Source organism: Rhinatrema bivittatum, chromosome 14, assembly GCF_901001135.1.
Source record: "Rhinatrema bivittatum chromosome 14, aRhiBiv1.1, whole genome shotgun sequence".
In the NCBI taxonomy this organism is placed as follows: domain Eukaryota; kingdom Metazoa; phylum Chordata; class Amphibia; order Gymnophiona; family Rhinatrematidae; genus Rhinatrema; species Rhinatrema bivittatum.
Genome location: NC_042628.1, coordinates 5,216,072 through 5,239,240, shown reverse-complemented (window position 1 = coordinate 5,239,240; position 23,169 = coordinate 5,216,072). Strand labels below are relative to the sequence as shown.

Below are 23,169 nucleotides of genomic sequence, written 5' to 3'. Positions count from 1 at the left end.
TCGCCAGACCCCCGCGCGTCTCCTCGGCTCCCTTGGCAACGTCCGTCTCCTAGCGACGGGACGCTAACGGCGAGCCGCGCGCCGGTGGTGAGGGGGCCAACGGAACGCAGGTGCCTTCCTGCCGCCGCCGCCGCTCGTCATGGCCGCGGAGGTGCTCATTACCCAGCAGCCGGTCCCGCAGACCATCCCCGTGGGCAGCATGCCGCCCAAGGAGCACGAGGTGGCCTACAACACGGGCCAGCACTCCTCGTCCGGCCTGGCCACGGCGGGCTTCCGCACGGCCAAGTACCTGAACGAGGAGTGGCACCAGAACAACTACGCGCGCTACTACGAGGCCTTCGCCGACCGCGACACCTCGGAGAAGGTGCGGCACGAGTCCAAGCGGCTGGCGGACGAGACCGAGGCCCTGGCGCAGCGCAGCCAGGCCGAGTCCACCCGCAAGCTGGGCCAGCGGCTGCACGACTTCCACTTCTGGCAGGCGGAGCTGCAGCGCGAGATCGAGGACGTGACGGGCGAGACGGACCTGCTGCTGCAGCAGAAGCGGCGGCTGGAGCGCGCGCTGGACGCCAGCGAGGTCCCCTACTCCCTGGCCACCGACAACCTGCAGTGCCGCGAGCGGCGGCTCGGGCCCGACCTGGTGCGCGACGTCGTGGAGGTGGAGCTGCTGAAGGTCGGTGCCCGCCGATCCTCCCTGCTCCTTCCCCGACACACGTGAAATGCCCTCCTAATACCGAGGCAGTGGTAAATATTGATAATGTCATTGTCAAGGGAGCAGGAACTTTGGCAGCCCCCCCAACACCACCAGAAAATATTCAGGGGGATAACTAAACAAATAGGGATGCATAAATAATTACAAAATAATGGTTATGTCAAAGAGTACTTTACAAAGGGACTTTATCCAGTAAAGTACTACTTTACCCAGAGAACGTGCATTTAGAAAACTGCAGGAGCTATATGCGTGTGAAATCACATGCTTATTGTATGTGATGTTATAAAACGACCCCCTAAGAAAAATTTCAAACAGCCCACTTTAGAAAGTAGGCAAAAACTTACCTAAGTTGCACCAATTTTCAAAGCGAACTTATGCGTGTAAGTCCACTTTGAAAATTATTCCACACAAGTTACTATATGGTGCACACACATTTTTTCATGAAATTGTATGCGTATTGTGATGAATTTTATAAATTTTGTGCATAAATCAAAACCCCTTTCTTTCACCCTCCAGAATGCCTCCACTCAGCCTGCATGTGGATAAAAGATGCATATTGGGAGAGCAGTTTTATAAAAGGTCACTTCTGCTTGTAAAACACTGAAGTGAACCCCCTAAAATTTGAGGGAAAAGGCAAATTAATCCCTTGCCTTCCCCAGCCCATGAGCACCCATGGTCCCTCATACCCCCATTATTCCCATTTGTCTTCTCATACAATACTTCTGAATTCAACACCAAAAATTTCTCCATGCCCATGCATTTCTGGGGAAGAATAAAATCTTTCCCTTTTTCTTGAGCACTTACCAATGTTGATATATAATTCTGTTCTCTACATGGCATCTGGAGAAAAGTAGCTTCTTGGTCATGTGGGCGAGATTGCATTTGATCCTGATTTTTGTGTTACTGTGCAATAGATACATTCTGAAAAATGCTGAAAACAAGAAAAAAGTAACTTTTTATTGTTATAAGTATTTGTTTTTTTCTTTATAACAGCTCAGAAATTAAATGAACACCTTCAAGGTTGGTATGATAGAAAAGAGATTTTTTTAATGAGCAATCTAGGTATCCTAATGTTATTTTGATGCCGTTTTGCCTTTTTTATCATTTTTTCCTTTCATTTTAATTTGACGGTGTTAGACTTGACTAACATCTGTTTATTGTTTACAGTATTAGGGGAGCTCAGTGTAATTGCAGTAATTTGCATATAAATGTGCTAGTTTGGAAACCTCGTGGGTACTGGGGTACTTGCAGTATGACATGTAAATATTAATAGGGAAAAAAGGAGGCAGTTTAAGAGTGATGTTCAGATATCCATGCACAAGTTGCTATTTTGTAAGTGATGTACACACATGCATTACTAAACTTGTCTGTGCGCTTTTACACTTGCTTATTAAATTGCAGAAGTGAGATTGCATTTGTCTTATGTCTGCAGTTTTTGGGTGGGAAGTCTGGGTTAAGTGGTGGAAGGTCAGGATGAAGTGCTGGAGGGTCTGGGTGAACTGGTGAAGCTATTGGCAAACTGGTGATAGCAAGTCACACACAAGTAAGTCTTTTCTTAAGAGTAGTATGCACATTCTTTAAAAAGTACCTGCCTCTGTGTATAATACAGGGTTATAATTATATGTATAAAATAAATGCATGCAATTTTAGAAAATGAGTAAAGAAGAATTTATATTCAGCCAAATCTAAGAGACTGAGCTCTCAGGGTATCACAATTCATAAAAAATGGAATTACAGCAGCATTAACAGCTAAACACGACACAGCCCTTAAAGCAGACAAGCAACATAAAACCTAATGAGGGATACCTTGCTTCAGGTAAGCTACAGCCAAAGCAATTGTCAGCCACTGCTGCTGCTCCCGTACTGTGATCTGTGAAGTGAACCGAGAAGAGTTGGGTTTCAGTGCCAATACAGTGATGAGGCCAACAAGCTGCAAAGCATATAGTATTTCATAGCTGATTGTATATATGTGCAAAAGCATGTGAAGAGCTGGGGGGGGGGGGGAGTGTGTGTAAAATAATGCTCATACATTTGAAAATGAAATGTATGCCTGCTATTTTCCTCCCTCAACCTAAATGCCTCTTCGCTCTCCCAGTAATGCCTCTTAATAATATTGCTGAGTATGCACACTATGGAAGCCTCTCCAGGGAAGGCAGTTTTTACCCAGACCAGTTTACCCAGAAAACTGCCCTCTCTGAGACTAATTTTCAAAGTGGTTGTGGTGCTTGCAGGCCCAGGGACAAGCTGATTTTCCAAGAGACATTCCCTGGAGTTTCCCTTTGAAAATTCCACTGGTCTAGTAGGGATTTGTTACCTTGATTGCAGGTAAAGAATGCGCAGGGGTTTCAAAGTGTGTTTTGTTTGGTGGGGGAGGGGGGCTGCCCTTTTCTCCACAGAGAAAAATACGCATCCTGTGGATAGCGCACTAGTTTTGCCTGGAGTGGGAAAACAATTTTGAAAGGGTTTTTTCCTGCAGATAAACATCCATTTACCAATGGCAATGCCTTTGAAAATTGCCTCGTCACACAGCAATGCCACCAGTACTGTACACATTCCTTTCTAGTTTATATTCTGTGTTGGGTGCCCAATTTCTTAGCGCAATCCCTTTGGTTATTTTTGGTTCCTGACCTTGTTACTTTATTTTACAGCTCAGTAAGCTGAGCTGCACTAATCCTAAAAGTCTAATTTATTCAAATCATTTTGAACATTTTGTTCACTTATATTTGCTGACTCCCTAATCTCATATCAGCAAATACCCCGTTAGGAACTGAGCTTTCTTTCAGATTATGTGCAAGGTGACCTGAAATGTCAGTAACTGTGCTAAAGACAGGCAGTTTATAACGCTTAGGAATGTGACATATGTACAAAGTTAAGGTTAGAATTTTATAATCTCAGCAAAGAGAGGTCGAGTATATACAGACTAGGGACTCTCTTCACCAAAATTAAGGACTTGAAACATGTACGTTCAGCAGCTACCCACTAGGTTTAGCAAGTAAAATAGCAAAAATGCAGCTCAGAGGTTTTTAGACCGTATCAGCATGCATGAGCCCCATTATCCTTTTGTGGATGTCCCAAATCACTCTCCTGATATCACAAACATCTGGAATTGTGCAGAAGAAGCAGGCAAAGCATGCTCACGTCATGATGTGAGCATAAAATAAAAGCAAGAAGACAAAAATATTTCCCAACGCTTAAGTCATCCTAATGCTGGAGTAGGCAACTCCGTTCCTTGAGTGCCTCAAACAAAATATTTATATTTTAAGAACATTTATAAATCACAGTTTAATAAATCAAAGCAACGTACATCTCATAAAACACTCAGGCATCAAATGACTAGAACAATTAAAACAAAAGCAATAAAAAACATGAGAACAAACAAAAGACACATGTAAAATGCAGCCACATGGTAGCTGATAAACTGAGCCCCTTCAATATATGGCTACCTAGTTGTTGCTTTGTAATGTGACAGTTTGTTGGCCACCTAAATTTAGATATCCCCAATGAATATGCATTGCATACAGTGGAGGCAGTAAATGCAAATATATCTCCTGTATATTCTTTGGGTATATCCCAAAAACCAGACTGGTAATTCTGATTTCCCTACTGCATTCCTTAAGCAAAGCAAGATTACAAATCCCTGCATTTAGCAGGGTAAAACTAAGACTGGATCAGACTGTCCTGAAAATCTAGAGCCAGTTGGCAACTGTAGTACAGCAAATTTACAGATTATCACTGAAGTCAGAGCCATCATTGATTCTGGGATGGGTGTTAAATAATTTTAACTTTGCCGTTGGGCTACATGGGATTTTTTACCCACAGGCTCACCCAGTCCTGATTTCCCCCCATTGCGTCAAGAAAAAGAAGACTACAAATTGATGCATCTACTGGGAAAAGGCCAGAATTGGATCTGCCTCAATAAAAAGTGGAGCCAGTGGGCAGCCCTCTGTAATATCTATGTACTTTATCTCTAGGAAGTGGAACTGATCAGAAATGTTCAGGAGCTTTTAAAAAGAACACTGCAGCAAGCTGTGGATCAGATCCGGTAAGAAGCTTTCTTGTATCTCCTCTCAAATTGCTTGATGGGTATGAATTCATTAAATATAACTTGTATCTTTTGTCTGGTTGTAGGAGTAGCGTTTCTTCAGCTCTTCTCTCCTCCTCAGGGTCTTAAACACATCTGCACTCTGGCAGTGGATGAAGACCTTACGCTGAGCTTGTGGATACTCCTTGTGAAACTGAGATCTTCCTGCTGTACAATGGAGTTCATTATCTTACAGCTCAGTATATTGTAAACATCTTTTTTTCGCATCCAGTTACAACACACAAAAATGAATTAGGATCTAAGGTGATTCTGCCATCATGAACCAGGACTTGTCCTTCTGTTTTTATCAACTCCTGAAACAATCGGATTAAGCTTTGCATTTTGTAACAGTGAACAGGCTTTGAGGACCTAGCAAGATCTATAGATACACAAATAGAAAAGTATATTATTTTATTCAAAAAAATAACCTAGACTCACATATCAACCTATGGATGCCTTTTCTGAGATTGCTAAAACAGCTCAATATATTACATGCACTGTTGTCATGGTACAAAATTTGGATCATTAGAAGTGCCAAAATGCTGCTTAACAGCTTCATTGAACCTTCCCTTATTACTTTCCTTCTTCTTCCAATCTTGCATGTCACTGATTCTTGTGGATAAGGCATATCATCTATTTTCTCATTTCCATTCCTTAGTTTACACCGACATCTGATGAGAGACGACTTAGAAAATTATCAGACTGTGTTTACAAAACTGATCAAATCAGATGCTAATGCGACTGGCTGCGCAGTGCACTTAGCTCAGCCATTTACATGCATTTTTGATATGTGCATACTTTCTAAATTGAACTAGATAGATACCTACCCTAATAATATCAAGCTGCTGGAGCATTTGCATTTGATGTGTCTCCTTTTGAAAATTTCTACTTTCCATTATTTTCAAGAGGAGGAGGATTAGAAGAGGAGATTAAAGCACCAGGGTTGTGTAGCCTGCTCAAGTTATAAACTGATCTGTGTGTAGGCTTTGCCACTTCCTTTTCGGTTTTATATGTAAGTTTCCTTATTATTGTGTTAATGCATTTTATGTCTTCCCTTCAAACATGGTTTTTGAAATAAAACATATGCCCCTTTGGTCATGGGTCAACTCTATCCTAGTCTTAAGAGATCTTTTTGCAACCTTTGACATGGTCAGTCACTTTCTATTGATTCAGCATCTATGAAATATCGGCATCATAGGTACTACTCTTAATGGTTTGAATCATTTCTATCCAACAGAACTCAATCTGTCATGCAGCCAAATGAACAGTCCACTCCTCAAAACCTTATTTCTTGAGTACTGCGGGCTTTGGTCTTTCTCCAGTTTTCTTCAACATCTACATTCATTCTATCTGCAACTTTATTCTATCTTTCAAATCAAATATCACCTATTTGCAGATGACATCCAGCTTTGCGGTAAACTTGGAACCAATCAATCCTCTCCTATTGCCAATTTCCATAACTGTCTGACAGCAGTAGCCCAGTAGCTCAGCAATCATAAATTCAATTTTAATCCCTTCAAACTGGAACTCCTCTGGCTGAGCTGACAAGGTCACTTTCCCTATCAGGAACGCCCCCCCCCCCCCCCCCCGCCACTCAAAGATTCTGTATGAAGCCTAGGGGCTCAACTTGATCCCACTCTTACAATGGGATCCCATATCTCTAGGTGGTGAGAGCCTCCTTTAAGTACCTCTGCCAGATTAAGCAACTACGCAACTATCTCAGTCAGCACAATTTTGCGCCACTTCTCCATGCACTAACTACCACCCACTTAGATTACTGTAACTGTCTGCCCAACAGTATATATCTGACCTTGAAACAACAACTCATGCAAAATATGGCATCCAGAATCCTTTAACCACACAAAGCCCATCCTTTACCATTTGCACTGGCTCCCAGTTGAAACCAGGATCAAATTCAAAATCCTTTGCTTCATCTTCACATGTGTGAACAATCATTTCCATCTCCTTGTCTTCTATACCCTTTTTAGAGAAGGCCCTTCTTTCCTCTCCACCCCTGACCTCTGCCAAACTGAACTGCACAAGCCTGAGGACCTTAAGCTGCTATGCTTCCAAGATCTGGAATGAAATTCCACTACCCATCTGCCTGGAACCATGCAACCTCACTTTCTGAAAGAAGCAAAGGCATAGGTTTTCAATCAGGTCCCTCCTCACTTAGCACATTAGGAAGTTACATTTTTCCCTACCCCTGAACTCTTATGCAATTGCAATGGCATAGATGTTAACTAACTTTTTTTCATTTTTATATTGTTACCTTTGATTTCAATTGAAATCCACTTTGAGACTGTTCCTGGCAAAAAGCGGTATAGCCCACTAGTACAAAATAATAGTAAGGGTAGGTAATCTCAACAACAAAAGCGTCACAATCATAAAAGCAACACTACAGTTTAGAACAATGGAGAGAGACCCTTTATAAAGCTCTTATATAAGTCAACTATTTATACTTGACCTAGCTTGATGCACTCTCTACCTGGCTACTATCAAGCTAGGGCGAGAGTATATTGTACAAATCTCATCATTGTGTACCTTTCCTCGCGCCAAATCACATCAAAGCTTCACTGATGTAGTTATTTCCGGTGTTAAAACCCGCAATAACGTGCGTTATGCTATCACATGCAACGTTAAACACCCCTCATTTTCATAAATTCTGTCCAAACTCCTCCGTTTTGACTAAATTTTAAAAAATTTGCATACGCATCTTGCGATGCAAAAAATAAGGCATGCATTATGGTGTTATCGCAGGCGTTAGGGTCATAACGCAATTTGTTTGATAAATTACCCTGATAGACTAATCGGAGAAAATTCTTTTTCACTCAACGCACAATAAAGCTCTGGAATTTGTTGCCAGAGGATGTGGTTAGTGCAGTTAGTGTAGCTGGGTTCAAAAAAGGTTTGGATAAGTTCTTGGAGGAGAAATCCATTAACAGCTATTAATCAAGTTTACTTAGGAATAGCCACTGCTATTACTAGCAATGGTAACATGGGACAGACTTAGTTTTTGGGTACTTGCCAGATTCTTGTGGTCTGGATTGGCCTCTGTTGGAAACAGGATGCTGGGCTTGATGGACCCTTGGTCTGACCCAGCATGGCAATTTCTTATGTTCTTATAGATTGATTATAGAGGAGGTATTCACAATCAGGCATTGATATCTATCTATATAAATTTACTAGTACACATTAAAGTTGATCTAGCACATGAGGCAAAGAGGATAATTTCAAATGAAATGGTGGTTTTCATGTCTTAGTGTGTTGTTTTGAGAGCCTTCCATTCGGTCATTTGATTGATTTATTCTTCATGATTCTGTTATTATTTTGTCCTTATTTTTGTGATTCTGTATATTCTGATGTTTTTAAGTTAAATTATATGCGTTTTTGAATAGCCATGTTTTTAGTTCACGTTTAAGTCTTTTTCTTTCTGGTAGAATGCGTAACGCCTCGGGCAGAAAATTCCAGAGGTTTGTACCTGCTATTGAAATACTTGATCTCTTTTTTGTGACAGATGTGTTCACCATAGCGTGGGAATAGATAATAGTCCTTTATGTTGAGATCTTAGTGTTCTTTAAGGTTTGTAAGGTTTAGTGTCACACCTAATAAGCTAGTGGTATTGTAGTGAATGATGTTGAATATTATCGTTATTACTTTGTAGTAAATTCTGGATTGTAGTGATACTCATGTAGTGTTATCAGTGAGGGTGTATTGTGATCATATTTCCTAGATCCTAATAATAGTCTTGCTGCTGCATTTTGTAGTAGTTGTAGTGGTTTTAAGTGACTTGCTGGAAGACCTAGTAGTAAGGAGTTACAGTAGTCAAGGTTTGAGAAGATTAGAGTTTGCAATACAGTACGGAAGAAAGCAAAGGCATAGTTTTTCAATCAGATCTCCCCCTGATTAAGCATTTTCATTGAGAGGCTCTCATTGAGCTGTACTCCTTGATTTGAGGGGGTAATTTGAAAATTATCCAGGTCAAGGGCAGGTAGTTTAACTGTTGCTGAGTTTCTACTTAGCCAAATGATTTCAGTCTTTTTAGGGTCTAGTGTCAGTTTAAGTTTCGATAGTTCATGTTGTATTGCTGTCATGTAATTAGTATCGATGCTGTGTTTTCAAATGATCTGGAGGGTAGAATGTAAAGCGGTTAAGTTGTCAGCGAACAAGAAGACAGTTATTCCTAGATTCGTCAGTAATTTACACAGTGAAAGCATGTAAATGTTGAAGTGTTGCTAAGAGGGCTGAGCCATGGGGGACCTGTATCACATTGGAATGTGTCAGATATATGGTTGCCCAGCTTGACTTGGAATGTTCTGTTAGTTAGAAATAAGGTGATAACTATGCCATTGAGCCCTAAAAGCAACAAACACCCAAAAAACTTTACTTTAGCATTACAAAATATGATAAAATTCATAGAGATGGGAAATGGACGAGTTACTAAATCTTAAGACAAATCCCAGTCTTTATTTGCCAGAAGCTCTCTTAAACAACCAAACAGGTCATGGTGGGGAGAATAACATATCAATCTATTACTTAAATCCAAGACTCATGGACAAATACAAGGTAAGCCAGTTTAAAAGATGGCATGGAAACCTACAGGCAACCAGTAATGGGTGCACAAAATTAGGGTAATACTGCCCCTATATCTGGCACCTGAAATAATTCTTGCCACTTTGAACCAGCGGCAGACACATTTTAGGAATTTCCACTAGCAAGCTCTTACAGTAATCTACGCATGTAAATACCAGTGCCTGTACTACTGTCCACAACTGGTCAAGGCTCAAAAAAAGGGCTGGCTTGTCTTATAAATTGCAATGAAACAAGTCTAGCAGATCTTCCAAAGTTCTTATAACATTAGCAAGGAGCCATCAAATAGAATCCTCAAATTTCTAATCTGAGAGCAAAGGGACAATGAATGTTCTCCAGGCAGCTGAAAATCTTCCATTACCGACTGGGAAAGGTGCCTGGCTCTGAAACATACTGCATTGAAGATGACATACAATTAAAACAGCAGCATTAGCAATTATTTTAAGTAATTTAGTTCTCATTTCTATTCCAAATTGTATTTCATCCCTGAGAAGATTTTACTGTTTAAAGTTTTTACAGCCTCCGTCTTCTGGGTCCCTTCCATCATTAGACATGAAAGTTAATTTGGATGCTGCTGTGCTCACCATTTCAGAGCTCCATGGAGGCGCATGCAGGAGAAAAACACAACATCAGCAATTAGATTGGATTTATGGAACAAAATATGTAAGAACAAGGGCATGATTTTAAATGCCTAGAACCTTCCCCCTCTGTCCCATGCTTGGGAGGTTCTGTGAACCCTTGCAGAACCAGAGGGTTCTTTAGGTCCCATAGGGTCTTCCACAGTAGTGGCAGCTGCCTTTCCTCTGTCCATGTGCCTGATCATAGGTGGCCTCAATGGACAGCAGACTTCCTCCTGAGTCTATGTGTTGCAGTGTGCATGCAGAGCTATGCCCTGTTAAACATGGGTTGTCTCTGTAATGGAATGGTGTGAAAGCTTTGCCTATTTCTTTATGGATAAAGGTATCTAAAGTTCATGAGGGGATTAAGCTTGAATTAGCTTGTAATCTTGGGCCCTTGACCTTTATGGTAATTTTGCACAGACAAATACTCTGCCTCCATCAGTTGGTAAGGGCATTAAACCCAATTGTTTTGGACTGGTGAAGCAGAAAGGAAAGGAACAAGGCATTTCTCTTCCTTCTGCTTCACCAGCCCAGAACCAATGGATTACGTCCTCTCATCCAGCAGTTGGAGGCAGCATGATTTTTATTTTTATTTTTTTTTTTTTATAACAACTTCACATGTATGTATGTCATCAGTGGAATCTACCTGGCCAGTGTTCTCTGCTTTCAGTTACTGGATGGTTGACTGAGTGGACTTGTCCTAAATTAAGAGAAGATTTCCTTCAAAGGATAGCCTTAATACTACTGTTTTTACTGAAGCCTGTTGGCTTTTCTACCAGGCCAGGCTCTTTCTTATTGTTCTTGGCAGTGAAGCGAGCCCAGGCTCCCTTTTATGCTCCCTGCCTTATTGAGAAGGTCTAGGTCGAGCCACATTTGGAATGAGAAAGAGATTGAAAGGCGCCTCCTGGACCTCACTCCCTCTGCAGTATAAAAGCCTGCTTTGGATACCTCTCCTACGCCTCTGCACTAGGTCGACTACCTGTTGGTAGAGCGAGTTGCCTCTGCGAGTTCCTGTTCTCCTGGTCTGTTCCTGCATTCCTGGTCCTCGACTCATCAGTGCTGGTTTGTGTTCCCGAGTTCCCTGTCTTTGGTTCTTCTTCATCTTCGTGTGGTCAGTCATCAGTCCCCATGTTCAGCCTTCAATGTCTTTTGCCCACCTGTGCAGTTCCTTGCCTTCATGCCTTCCTCTCCACCCTACATGTTCCCTCGGACTGATCTCTGGTTTGACCTTGGCTTGGAATCTTCGACTCTGATTGAACTCCACCTGCCTCTGACCACTGCCTGAATTCCGACTCTTGACTGAATGCCGCCCTCTACTGACTGCTGCCTGTCTTGGACACTGTTGCCATCCTATCTGCCCGGAACCCTGGCCTGTGATTCAACTTCCTCAATGGATCTTTAGCTCACCAGCAGAGGGCTGCACCTAAGTCCTGCCAGCCCTGGCACCTGAGGGCTCAATCTAAGGGGAATGTGGGCTGGTATAGGTGAAGCTCCAGTTGGCCTCTGCCACAACCAACTCCACCTGCTGATGGTGGGATCCTGCGGGGCTCCTCCCTATAGGCTGCACCAACTCCACCTTAGTCCAAGAGGCCATGCCTGCAATAGTGACTTCTTTGGCTGCATAATTGGGTAGCAGATAGATGGTCTAAATTTCAGGTTGGTAAGCTTCCCTTTTTTGGGGAAGTACTTAATCGCTTAATAAGAAATTTGGAAGATTATAAATTGCAACGCTTACCTAAGGATAGGTCTAAGTCCAGTTTCTGCTCATATAAAAGTCAAAGCAACTTTTCCACTGCTAGGAGGTATAAATCTGGAAAGCATTCAGCCCCTCAGGTAGCAAAAAGGAAAGGGTGAATGCAGACCTTTTAAGGGGCTAGAAGACCATGCTTCGAGACACGCAGGCCTTCAAATGTCCCACAGACCACAATGAGGACCTGCAGATTCATTCTCTGATTACGTCTGTAGGGGGCAGACTACAGCTATTGTTCAGAGAATGGATCCATATTTGGGTTTTGGCCATTATACGGAATGGTTGAGAAACAGAAATATTTTGTAGTTTCTCCTGCCCTATCCCGAACCAAGTTGCCGACAATTCAGTCAACATTAAACAGATTGCTAATGCTGCAGGCAATTTCCCCGGTACCTGTCAGGGAACAGTGAAGAGGATGTTATTCAATTTATTTTGTGAACCCAAAGAAGGATGGCTCTTTCAGGCCAATTTTGGTTCTAAAATGGGTAAACAGGTGTTTATATATCCTTCACTTTCATATGGAGACATATCATTCAGTAATCTCTTCAGTAAGGAAGAGCAAGTTTCTAACTTCTCAAGATTTAAAGGAAGTATATTTCTATATCCCGATGAGGGAGAGTTTTCAGAAGTAGCTCCATTTTTGTGTAATAGTTCAGTATTTTCAGTTTAGTACCCTGCCGTTTGGGCTAGCAACGGCCTCAGGAATGCTTATGATGGTAATGGTCGCAGCTTATTTGAGAAGGCAAGGAATACTAGTTTGCCCATATTTAGACAACTGGTTAATAAGTTTCAAGACTCATGCAGAGGGTGTCATAAAGGATATGTCACATATCCTTTATCTTTGCAAAAAATTGTTGGGAACCTCAAAGAAGTCAAGTTCCAAGAGCTCACATTATATTTGGACTAGATAGGAAGATGTTTGGACTATGCACATCAAGCTGAAAACAGAATTGCCCAGTTCGATAGATTATGAAGGAAAAAAAGCAGATGTAGCTTAAATCCTAAACCACTTAGCCATCCTTATTGTAAAAAGTGCATGTCAATGATTCAAAATGTCATGGAAATGTTTGAAAATGTAAAGGACTTTGCATTTAAGATATGCTGTTTAGTATTATTGAATATATTTAAATGTGAGAATGAAGAGAAATGAAAGTCTCGTTTAGCCTTGCTTCTTACAGTGATGCTGTGAAGTTATATTTACTACAGGTGATGCATTTGTTTTTGGGTTCTTTTTCAGGATGAACAGAGATGTCAAGCAGACACTGGAGATGGACTGGTCTGATAAATATGAAGCCTATGCGATCGACGAGAAATGTGGGAGATACAACAATCAGAGCACCGACATCCAGTTCCATCACAACTCATCAAAACTCGATGACTTGTAAGGCTCACTTTTAAAAAACAATTCTCTGTTTGAAAAGTGTATTGAACATTGGGAGGGAACATTTCTGGTTCAGCATGATTTGTGCACATAAATCCGCTTTGAACATTTGCAGGCGTGAGTGGAACACCCTGCAGCTTACACACACAATGTTGTACCTGCTCAAGAACAGGCATAACTTTGTGCATGTGAATTTACAGGCATACTTTGAACATGAAAAGGAAGCACATCAATCCTTTCCCACATATTATACATAATGTCTTGGACCCTACAAGAAAGCATCAACTAAACTAATAAGCTCTTGGGGTAGGATCTCAATATGTCTTCCTTCCCCAGGCATGAGACGGAGGCACAGTCTAATCTCTATTCTATCAAATTAAAGTCCAACCTCACAGTTCAATATTCAAGTCCATGGCTTAGCTGAACAGGCATTCCAAAAAAATGATCCTAAGTCTAGGCTAGCCTCGCTTACAACCATGACACCCAGCTACCTTTGCAGTGTGGACTCGAGCTCCCTTTAAATGAATAACATCTTGATGATGTTCCTACTCTCCTTGCCTCTAACTGCATTTAGCAGTTAGGCTTTCTTTAATCCAGCTGCAATTATCCCTTATATTAATCACTTTCAGCTGATCCTTAGCTCTGAATGCCTAATGACTCAGATCCCAACAGGCTCTTTTGCACAGACGACATCAGAACTCCCCCAGTGGCAAGGGGCAGAACTTCAGACCAGGCCTTCTCCCTGTTGTACTGTTTAGAGAGTAACTGTGCAAGATCTACGTTATGATGTGTTAATATCAAATGAAATTTGTCAGCCTTATTGTATAAATACTGCCATTTATATTTGCCAGTTGCAAATATTTTATACTATTGCTTTATTATTGATTAATTGTAATTAGTATTTTAGCAAGGGTTTTCTCAGTAATCAATTAAAATAAAAACTGGAATGCATGTTTATTTGTATCCGAGTTAAGTTTGCTGTATCTGGAGAAAGGTGTAGTTTCTCTGGACGATCAGTAGGTGGCAAAACACTATCACAAATTCTTGTTTTTTTTCTGAACAGTCATAATATCTCTCTCCCAGAATAAACGATTGAACTAGACAGAGGGAGTTAGAGAAACTAACAGAAACAGATATAGGTTAAAAAGCGATATGATATCATGAATTGAAAAGATAATTCAGGTTTAAAAGTGACTGTGTCTGTTACTTTGAAAGAAGATTCTTGTCCAGCACCTGTTAACAGTGAGTCCACGTCCCAAGAGAGTTTTTCTGATCTGAAGTTCTTTTTATTGCTGGTAACAGTAAAAGCCATGCAACACAAAATTCCTGATGCTTTATTTGTGGAATAGTCTACACTTAAATTTACTTCCACAAGTTTATTTTCTTATGTGTAAATATCTTTTACAATTGGCATTGTGAGATAATCTCACTACATCATAGTATGATCAAGCTGAAGTTGCGTATTACTATAGTATCAACCTCTAATATGTCATCCGCTTCAACTAATACTCTGTGTCTTCAATGAGCTGAAAATTAAATTGTTCAAATATGTTTGGATAGTTTAGTTCATTTTAGAGAAGCTTCTAGAACTCTTTAATATCACAACGTCTTGTTACAGCTTATCCCAGAGAATCCATTCTGTGCTAACATTTCATAAGAAAAGCCTTTTTTGGGGGGTATAAAACGCTGAATTCTTCATCTGGCTTTTCTCTTGTAGTGCCTCTACTCCAGAAAGCTGGGCACAGTTCACCCATGACAACATTGAACGGGCAGAACGAGAGCGGCTGGCCTCCATCAATCTCCGCACTTTGATAGATAATATTCTTCAAGACACAGCAGAGGATTTGCGTTTGCAGTGTGCGACTGTCGATAAGGCCTTTGCTAAACGCTGTCAGGAAGTGGACGATGCGAAACGGAAACTGGAAGGCCATCTCAGGAAAGTAAGTATCCCAGAGGCAGGAGATGCTTTCTTTTAGCCTAGTAAAAAAGGTTTTAATGCTGAGGTTTCAAATCAAAGTTGCAATCTGATTTGGAAAGCGGTTTTTTGCACCTCTAGTGCTGTACCAGCTTTTCTTTCTCCTTACATTATATATTCTTATTTCTTTCTCACCTGCCAGCTCTTTACCTTTTGGTCCCTACCTTCAGGATTCATCACCCCCTCTCCTTTCTTTTTTTTTTTCACCTTCGAGTTATTATTACAAGGATTTTTCACTTGCTCTCTTACCTGAGTACTCCAAGCAAGGCACAGGATTATCAAATAATTTGTATTTATGATAACCAATGTGTAGCCTTAAAGGCCCACTTTTAGAAGGAAAAATTGCAGCCATTAATCCCCCATCTGATGCTGGCTGAGTTGCATTTTCCATTTCTCCTTCTGTTTGCCCTGTCCTCTGTGGTCTGCCACAGTGCAATCACTTATAAATTCTGTGAGGCAAAGAGTTCCTTTATCTATTCCAGCCATATGATTTGGCTTAATCATTTATTGCATCTCTGTTTTGATTTATGTTGACTTTGTACTAGGCTACGTATATTGCCAGGGATGCATAGAAATAATTAATAATATTCCTGTGGGCCATGGTGGAATCAGTAGCCTCCAAGCACACCGTGGATTCAAGCATGCTGAGTAAATTCCCTCTGTAGTGAGAAGGATAAGATAAGAAGAGTGAAATGTAATCAATCAGAAGACCTTGGTTTGAATCCAGAATCAGTGATGTACAAATTCTGTGATCTTTGGTTGGAAAATCAGCTGTTTTCCTATGAGAACCATCAGCTTTATGAAAGAACATGACAATGAGGCTAGCTATTCTCAGAAAATAATTGACAGCAGTGGTATTTCTAACGTAAATTCATTTTCACATTGAAAGTAATTCTTTTGAAAGTTGAAGGTATAAATAGCACTGTTTGTCAGGACGGTGCTATGTTTAACTTAATTAATTCCTTTCCTTCTCTTCTGGTGCCTGTAGCATGACTATTGTCTTTTCTTGTGTTCATAGCAACAGCCAATCGTTGGCAGCCTGTTCCTGCTCCATATTTCACAGCAGAAAATTGCCTAAGATATTACTATTATCAGCATAGTACAGAATTAGTCATAGTTGCTTTGAATTGCACTAAGGGGTCTATGAACTAAGAAGCCAATTTACAAATGAGCTCTTTCAAAATTGCCTACCCTGACTTGGTGTAAAAGTATTTGTGTAATGCCAGTGCATTGCATTTTTACACACAGAGAGAGGAGGGATTCCTGGGGGCAGCACATATGTGCATATGGCCCACAGGAATATTAGTAATTATTTCTATGTATCCCTGGCAATATAAGAAGCGCTGGACGTATGCGCATAATTTTGCTGGGAAAAAAATCCACCCAGGCGAGAGAGCCCTTGATACATGTGCATGGACACCTATGGCAAAGCAATGGGTTCTTTACATTGATGATATGTCCCTAAAAATTAAAAACATCGAGGAAGTGAGTACTTAGGGACACACAGAGGAAAATGGGAAAAGAAACTGGATCAAAGTTACAAAGCAAGTGAGAAAAAGCACTTGAAATCTGTGTCTTAGCCAACATACACTTCACAGTTCTGAACTGTAGCACACAAGGAGAATTTTCAATTTATGAACATGAGCAAAAAATACTTTATCCATGTTAATTGGCTGTCTGAAATGTGACTAAAAGCTCATGCATAATTGCAAAATACCACCCCCCAACCTAACCCACATGTTTTTTCTGCGTTGTTCATCCCTGTGTGTACTTTTACCTGCTTACAGGGGAGGTGGTTCTCACACAGCCCATGTACCCAGGTAAATAGCTTTGGAAAATTGTCCTCTTAATGACTGGTTTTCTTTCTTTAAAGTATATTGTCAGTATCCTATCAAAAATTGTGCCTTAATGATCTCAATTGTAAACAAAATACAATACAAATGATTTTCTCATGGGATGCATAGATGTCAATTTACTGCACATTTCACACTGATAAAAACATGTTTATGCATGTAAAAATACGGCCATTGTGTAACAGCACACTGGGAGAAAGGTTAATAGTGGAGGGCCTCAGGGATCTCTACTGGGACTGGTACTTTTGAATATAAATGATCTGGAAAAGGAATGACACATGAGAAGATCAAATTTGCAGATGACACAACATTGAAGTTGTTAAAAGAGCAAATTGTGAGGAACTGCAGAAGGACCTTGTGAGACTAGGAAACTGGGCAGCTGAATGGCAGATGCAATTTAATGTGGAAAAGTGCAAAGAGGATGCACATGGTCCGACTCGAAGCGCTGGACAGAGATCTGGTCGAAGGCATCCAAAAGGTGGGAAAGAAGGGAGAAATGTTGCTTGTTGGAGACTGGAGTATCCCTTCTGCAGAATCTACAAGAAGTAGAGAGATAGTGGATGCCCTGCAGGGGGCTCTGCTCAAACAAATGGTAATGGAATCCACGAGGGAGGGTGTGATCCTCGATCTAGTGCCCACTAATGGGGATAATGTCTCCAGTGTCCAAACAGGTGCCCACCTGAGCACCCGTGATCATCAGATGGTATGGTTTGATATCGCAAATGAGATACAGAGAAGTCACATGAAGAGCCAAGTTTTGAATTTAAAAAATACAGACTTTGTCAAAACGGGGATGTGCGAGGACTGACCCAGCAAAATCCTCTGGACTGGAGCAGTAAACACTCTGACTCCAGCCTTTTCTCTTGCAATTCCACTTTATTAACTTCACACAGCAAAATAAACTTCATAACACTGCCTACCTTCACAGTCTTTTGTAGTCACAATTTCTTAGAGCAGTTCAAGAGCACCCCCTGGAGGGATGGGGCCTCCCTATTCCCCCTTATTTCCCTCTGAGCTCCTTCTAACCCCGTAAGGTCCTGCCCATAGAGCACTCTCCCTTTTGGGAATTTAAGGGGGACCAGCATCTAGCCTGGTCCGGCACAAGTTTATAGGGGCAAACAAGGGGCACTCTCTCACAGGATGTTCTTGGAGGAAGAACCAGAAGACTGGGAGACAATGGGTGAAGTGGCACACAACAGTGGGCCAAATTAAAAGGCAACAAATCTATGTTAGAAAAGTAAATAAAAGTAAGAGAAAAAAGAAACCGATCTGGTTCTCAAAGGAGGTGGCTGAAATAATAAAGGCAAAAAGAACAGCATTCAAGAAATATAAAGGATCCCAAAAGAGGAACACAGGGAAGAATATCTGATGAAACAGGGAGACGAAGAAAGAAGTCAAGAAAGCAAAAGGTCAGTCAGAAGAAAGGATTGCCAAAGAAGTAAAGCGAGGTGGCAAAACATTTTTCAGATATATCAGAAATAGAAGGGAGGCCAGAAGAGGTATAATGAAACTGAACGATGACTAGGAGCAATGTGTGGAGAGAGATGAAGAAATGGCAGAAATACTAAACAAATACATCAGTCCTGTATTCATAAAAGAAGACCCTGGAGAAGGACCATTGCTGGTTGAGAAGACTGAAGATGGGGGTGGGGTAGACGAAACTCCATTTATAGAAGAGAATGTATGGGAAAAGCTAGGAAAACTCAAAGTAGATAAGGCCATGGAGCCGGATGAGATACATAACAGGATACTGAGAGAGTTCAGAGATGTTCTGTCAGGTCTGCTAAAAGACCTGTTCAACAGATCCCTGGAAACAGGAGTAGTGCTGTGTGACTGGAGAAGAGCTGTGGTGGTCCCACTTCACAAGAGTGGTAGCAGGGAGGAGGCTGGAAACTGCAGGCCGATTAGCCTCACCTCGATGGTAGGAAAATTAATGGAGACTCTGCTGAAGGAAAGGATAGTGAACTATCTACAATCTGGTGGGTTGCTGGACCTGAAGCAGCATGGATTCACCAGGGGAAGGTCCTGACAGACAAATCTAATTGATTTTTTTTGATTGGCTCTTTGGATCGAGAAAGATCGCTAGATGTGATTTACTTGGATTTCAGCAAAGCTTTTGATACGGTCCCGCGTAGGAGGCTCGTGAATAAAATGAGAAGGTTGGGACTTGGCGCCAAAGTGGTGGAATAGACTACAAACTGGTTGACTGATAAGAGGCAGCGTGTAATGGTAAATGGAGCCTACTCTGAAGAGAGAGCCATGTTAAGTGGAGTGCCACAGGGATCGGTGTTGGGACCGGTTTTGTTCAATATCTTTGTGAGCAACATTACAGAAGGGATAGAAGGTAAAGTTTGTCTATTTGCAGATGTTACTAAGATCTATTTGCAGATGTTACTAAGATCTGCAACAGAGCAGACATGCCTGAAGGAGTAGAGAGAATGAAAAGTGATTTAAGAAAGCTGGAAGAGTGGTCAAAGACTTGGCAGCTGGGTTTCAGAGCCAAGAAGTGCAGAGTCCTGCATCTGGGGTGCGGTAATCAAAAGAGCTGTATGTGATCGGGGGGTGAAAGACTAATTTTTATGGACTGGGAGAGAGACCTTGGGGTGATAGTGTCTGACGATCTGAAGGTGGCAAAGCAGTGTGACAAGGCGATAGCTAAAACTAGAAGAATGCTGTGCTGCATAGAGAGAGGAATAAAGAAGTCCTTGGTGAGGCTTCACCTAGAGTACTGTGTTCAGTTCTGGAGCCCGTATCTCAAAGGATAAGGACAGGATGGAGGCGGTCTAGAGAAGGGCAACCAAAATGGTGTAGGGTCTGTACCCAGGAAAGTTTAAAGATACAATTGATGCAAAAAATGCATATATTTGTAGGACCATTTTGAAAGCAGCTTGATTATAATAAATTAAAGCTGCATTTAGAAAACAGGTTCGTTAATATATTTTTTATGTTTTTGTAACCCAATGCACTTAAAATCTAATAGTGTAACAGTCCATTCAACACGTGAAGCAGCTTATACTAAGTTCCAAAGCAGCAGAAACAAGTTACTTAAAATGAAGGCCCGTTATATTGAGTTATGTCCGATTGTGGAGTCCTGGCATGACAGCATCCTTAATGAGCTTGGGCTTGGATAGCACTGCCTGATGCAGTTTATGTGTCAGAGGGATAATTAAGGATTGAGCTAAGTTTTATTTCTACTTGGATATGTTTCCTTAAGATTAAAGTATTATCAAGAACTGGGTTTATTTATGTATTTATTTAACATCTTTTCTATACCGTCGCTAAGTTATATACCATCGCAATGATTCACAAATAGGCACATAAATTAATGTAGGTATGTGTAGATTATCGTACATTCTAACAGGTGCCAATAAGGTTTGGTTACAATTTTCATAAATAAAAGTCAATATTTGAGTAATGTTGGTCTTGTCCGGGTGCACTAGTAGGTTACTCTTCATTTATAGTTTTACTTTAGTTGTAAGATTTAGTATAAGTTGCTCCATATTTTGAATGGACTGTTACAAAAAAAACACAAAAAAAAATCTCATAACATGGATTTTTTTCTAAATGCAGTTTTAATTTACTATAATCAAGCTACTTTCAAAGCGGTCCTACAAATCTATGCAGTTTATGCATTAAACTTTGCAGGGAGATTGGGTTTCCATTTTTTTTTCCTGCTTTATGATGCTTGATTTACCAATCTATTTCTTATGTTCCTTCATTTTATGTTTTGGTTGAAGGATATTTGTTATATGATCATTTTGTTTGTGATTGAGGGTTTTAATAATTTATTTTAGGCATAATTATTTTAATGTATTTTGTGTATCCATTGGAGTTAAGGAGCTCCAAATGAAATGTAATCATCACGAATAATAATTGTCTTACCTTTGGAAATTTCTGGAATCTAATCCGATTTTAATGGTTCTCTCTTATGAACAGGTCCTTGAAGAGATTGGAGATCAGGAAAACAACATTGCTGCTCTCAAGCAGGCTATTAAAGATAAAGAAACAGCACTAAGAGTTGCTCAGACCAGACTGTATCAGAGGACATTTAGGCCACACATTGAGCTCTGCAAAGACCCAGCTCACTTCAGGTATACAAAACCAAATGCTTACTTTCTCTACATCCAGCCTTTTATGCCATTTTACCTGGAAGAGATTTATTTTATTTATTTTATTTATTTAAAATCTTTTCTATACCGTCGTTGAGTTATTTACCATCACAACAGTTTACAAGAAGGCACATATAGTAACATTAAGTATTTAAATCAGGTAAAACGTTATAGAAGTGCCAAAAATGATTCGGTAACAAAGTATATTCTAATATACAATTCCCTGTACGTACCAGGATCAGTCCAGACAGTGGGTTATGTCCCTTATCCAGCAGGTGGAGACAGACCAGAATTGTGAGGATGTCCCTTTAAGGGGAGAACCTGTACACTAACCCCTTCAGTATTCGTCTGTCTCCCAGCAGGTGCAACAGCTCCCCTTCGGCTCTCTGCCTCTGGCTTGTCAGCCTTTTCTATTCCATCTTAGATTCAAGCAAGTACTTCAGAAAAGTTATATTTCCCTAGCGCCTCCTTTTACCTGGTTTTACCGCCGGGCCTAATTAGCATACTGAATTGCGCGCACAGGAGAGTGGCCTGTGCGTGCGCTGGGAGAGCAGGCGTTCGCCCGCTCTCCCGTGGACTTTACTGAATTGGTCCGTTTATGTTGATCCTTGTAATTATCTTTTGTTTCCTTCTTAAACATGCAGGTTAGTTAGTGAAGTGGAAGAAATTCTAGCATCCATAGAGGCTCTGAAACACAAGCTGGAAGAGGCTGAGCAATCTTTGAAGAACCTGGAAGATACACGGATGTCTCTAGAAAAGGAGATCGCTATTAAAGTCAACAGTCTGTTTATTGACAGGCAAAAGTGCATGGCTCATCGTACTCGCTATCCCACCATAATGAAACTGCTAGGCTACGATTAGCAAGAATGTCTTAGAAGGATAAAAAAATACTTTAACCTTTTTAGTTAGGCAATTTTACACTCAGTGGAAAATTGTATATAATTATATATCCATAGTCAATTGCTTTACTGTAGTGTTTGAGAGGGAAATATGGGATAGAAATAATGCATGATAGTGACATAATTAGTTATAGCTTTTACATTTGCATATTTAATATGGTTTGTGTATAGCGACTGTACCGATATTATTTTAAGGGTAAAACACTACAAATATTTTTTCCCAGCTAGTATAGAGCTAGGCCAGATGCTTCTTACATTGCAGTTTATAATGTCTAATGTTCAGATCATCTTTCACCTAAAGAGGCCTTCTTCACTAGTATGAGTGACCAAAGGAATTATTATTGTAAACTCACTTTTTATTTTTGGTCATTTGATGAGATAAAATAGTTTTGAAAATGATTCAGACTTAGACTGTAGGTGTTAAAAGACAGGCACTGTTTATGTCATGGAAGCTTTTATAAGGAAACATACAAATACAATGAAAGTGCTGCCTAATACAACATTAATTCACTGCTCTTTCCTCAGATATCACGAGAGATATCACAGTGTTATTTCTTGCTTAAGTAAAGAGAGAGCTTGGCAATTCTTTGTTTAAAAGTACTAAATAAATGGCTTTTAAATACAAATTCCATCCAGAAAAAGTCCTAGAGACTCTAGCAGCCTGTTCCTCACCACAGCTCTACACTTTTTGATGGAAACTGTGAGACCATGAATTATAAAGTATGCATCCCATGTAGAACAAACATGTTTTTCCATTTCTGAAGGCTCATTCTTTCTTTCTTCTTGAAATAACTGTACAGTTTTTTATACTAAACAGTCAGAGCCAAGACAATAAAGCAATATTCAACAAGTTTTCTCAGTGTACTCTGTGGATATTATTGTGCTCCATATTCAAGGCTTTTAACATCCTTTTCAATTGTTACAAGACAAAGACATAGTGATTACTCAGACTGATTTCTCTTTGTACAATTTATTAATTGTTCTGTTCTCATGAGGGCCCAAGGCAATATACAAGATTAAAACAGAAATATAATACAATAAACATAACAATACACAATACAATAATCATGCAAAAACATAACACGCAAAAATACATAAAAAGTAAATTCACCTCTAAAATTTCTTTACAGCTTCCTCACTAAGATGAAGGCACTTTTCTGTTATAATGGTTTCAAGATAAGCTCCAGCTATAATAGAATAAC

General features: G+C 40.4%; 1 protein-coding gene across 3 annotated transcripts; it reads left to right on the top strand.

Annotated features, from left to right (window-relative positions):
• The first annotated feature begins 33 nt into the window (after nucleotides 1–33).
• On the top strand, nucleotides 34–22,819 carry TEKT4 (tektin 4). Of its 3 annotated transcripts, none has more exons than XM_029576861.1 (6): nucleotides 34–670; nucleotides 4,681–4,751; nucleotides 12,988–13,131; nucleotides 14,849–15,071; nucleotides 20,896–21,050; nucleotides 21,713–22,819. In XM_029576861.1, exons 1-6 carry the CDS (start codon nucleotides 140–142, stop codon nucleotides 21,927–21,929), a joined length of 1,341 nt encoding a protein of 446 aa, XP_029432721.1. In that variant the 5' UTR covers nucleotides 34–139; the 3' UTR covers nucleotides 21,930–22,819. The 3 variants fall into 3 exon arrangements, with proteins under 3 accessions (XP_029432721.1, XP_029432722.1, XP_029432723.1); XM_029576862.1 differs by lacking the exon at nucleotides 34–670 and adding an exon at nucleotides 693–1,729; XM_029576863.1 differs by lacking the exons at nucleotides 34–670; nucleotides 4,681–4,751 and adding an exon at nucleotides 4,906–5,054.
• Nucleotides 22,820–23,169: the final 350 nt, after the last annotated feature.

Coding starts and splice junctions, on each gene's coding strand:
- TEKT4 (XM_029576861.1), top strand. CDS start 140: ATGGCCGCGGAGGTGCTCATTACCCAGCAGCCGGTCCCGCAGACCATC. Junction 671..4,680: donor TGGAGGTGGAGCTGCTGAAG/GTCGGTGCCCGC, acceptor CTTTATCTCTAG/GAAGTGGAACTGATCAGAAA. Junction 21,051..21,712: donor AAAGACCCAGCTCACTTCAG/GTATACAAAACC, acceptor TTAAACATGCAG/GTTAGTTAGTGAAGTGGAAG.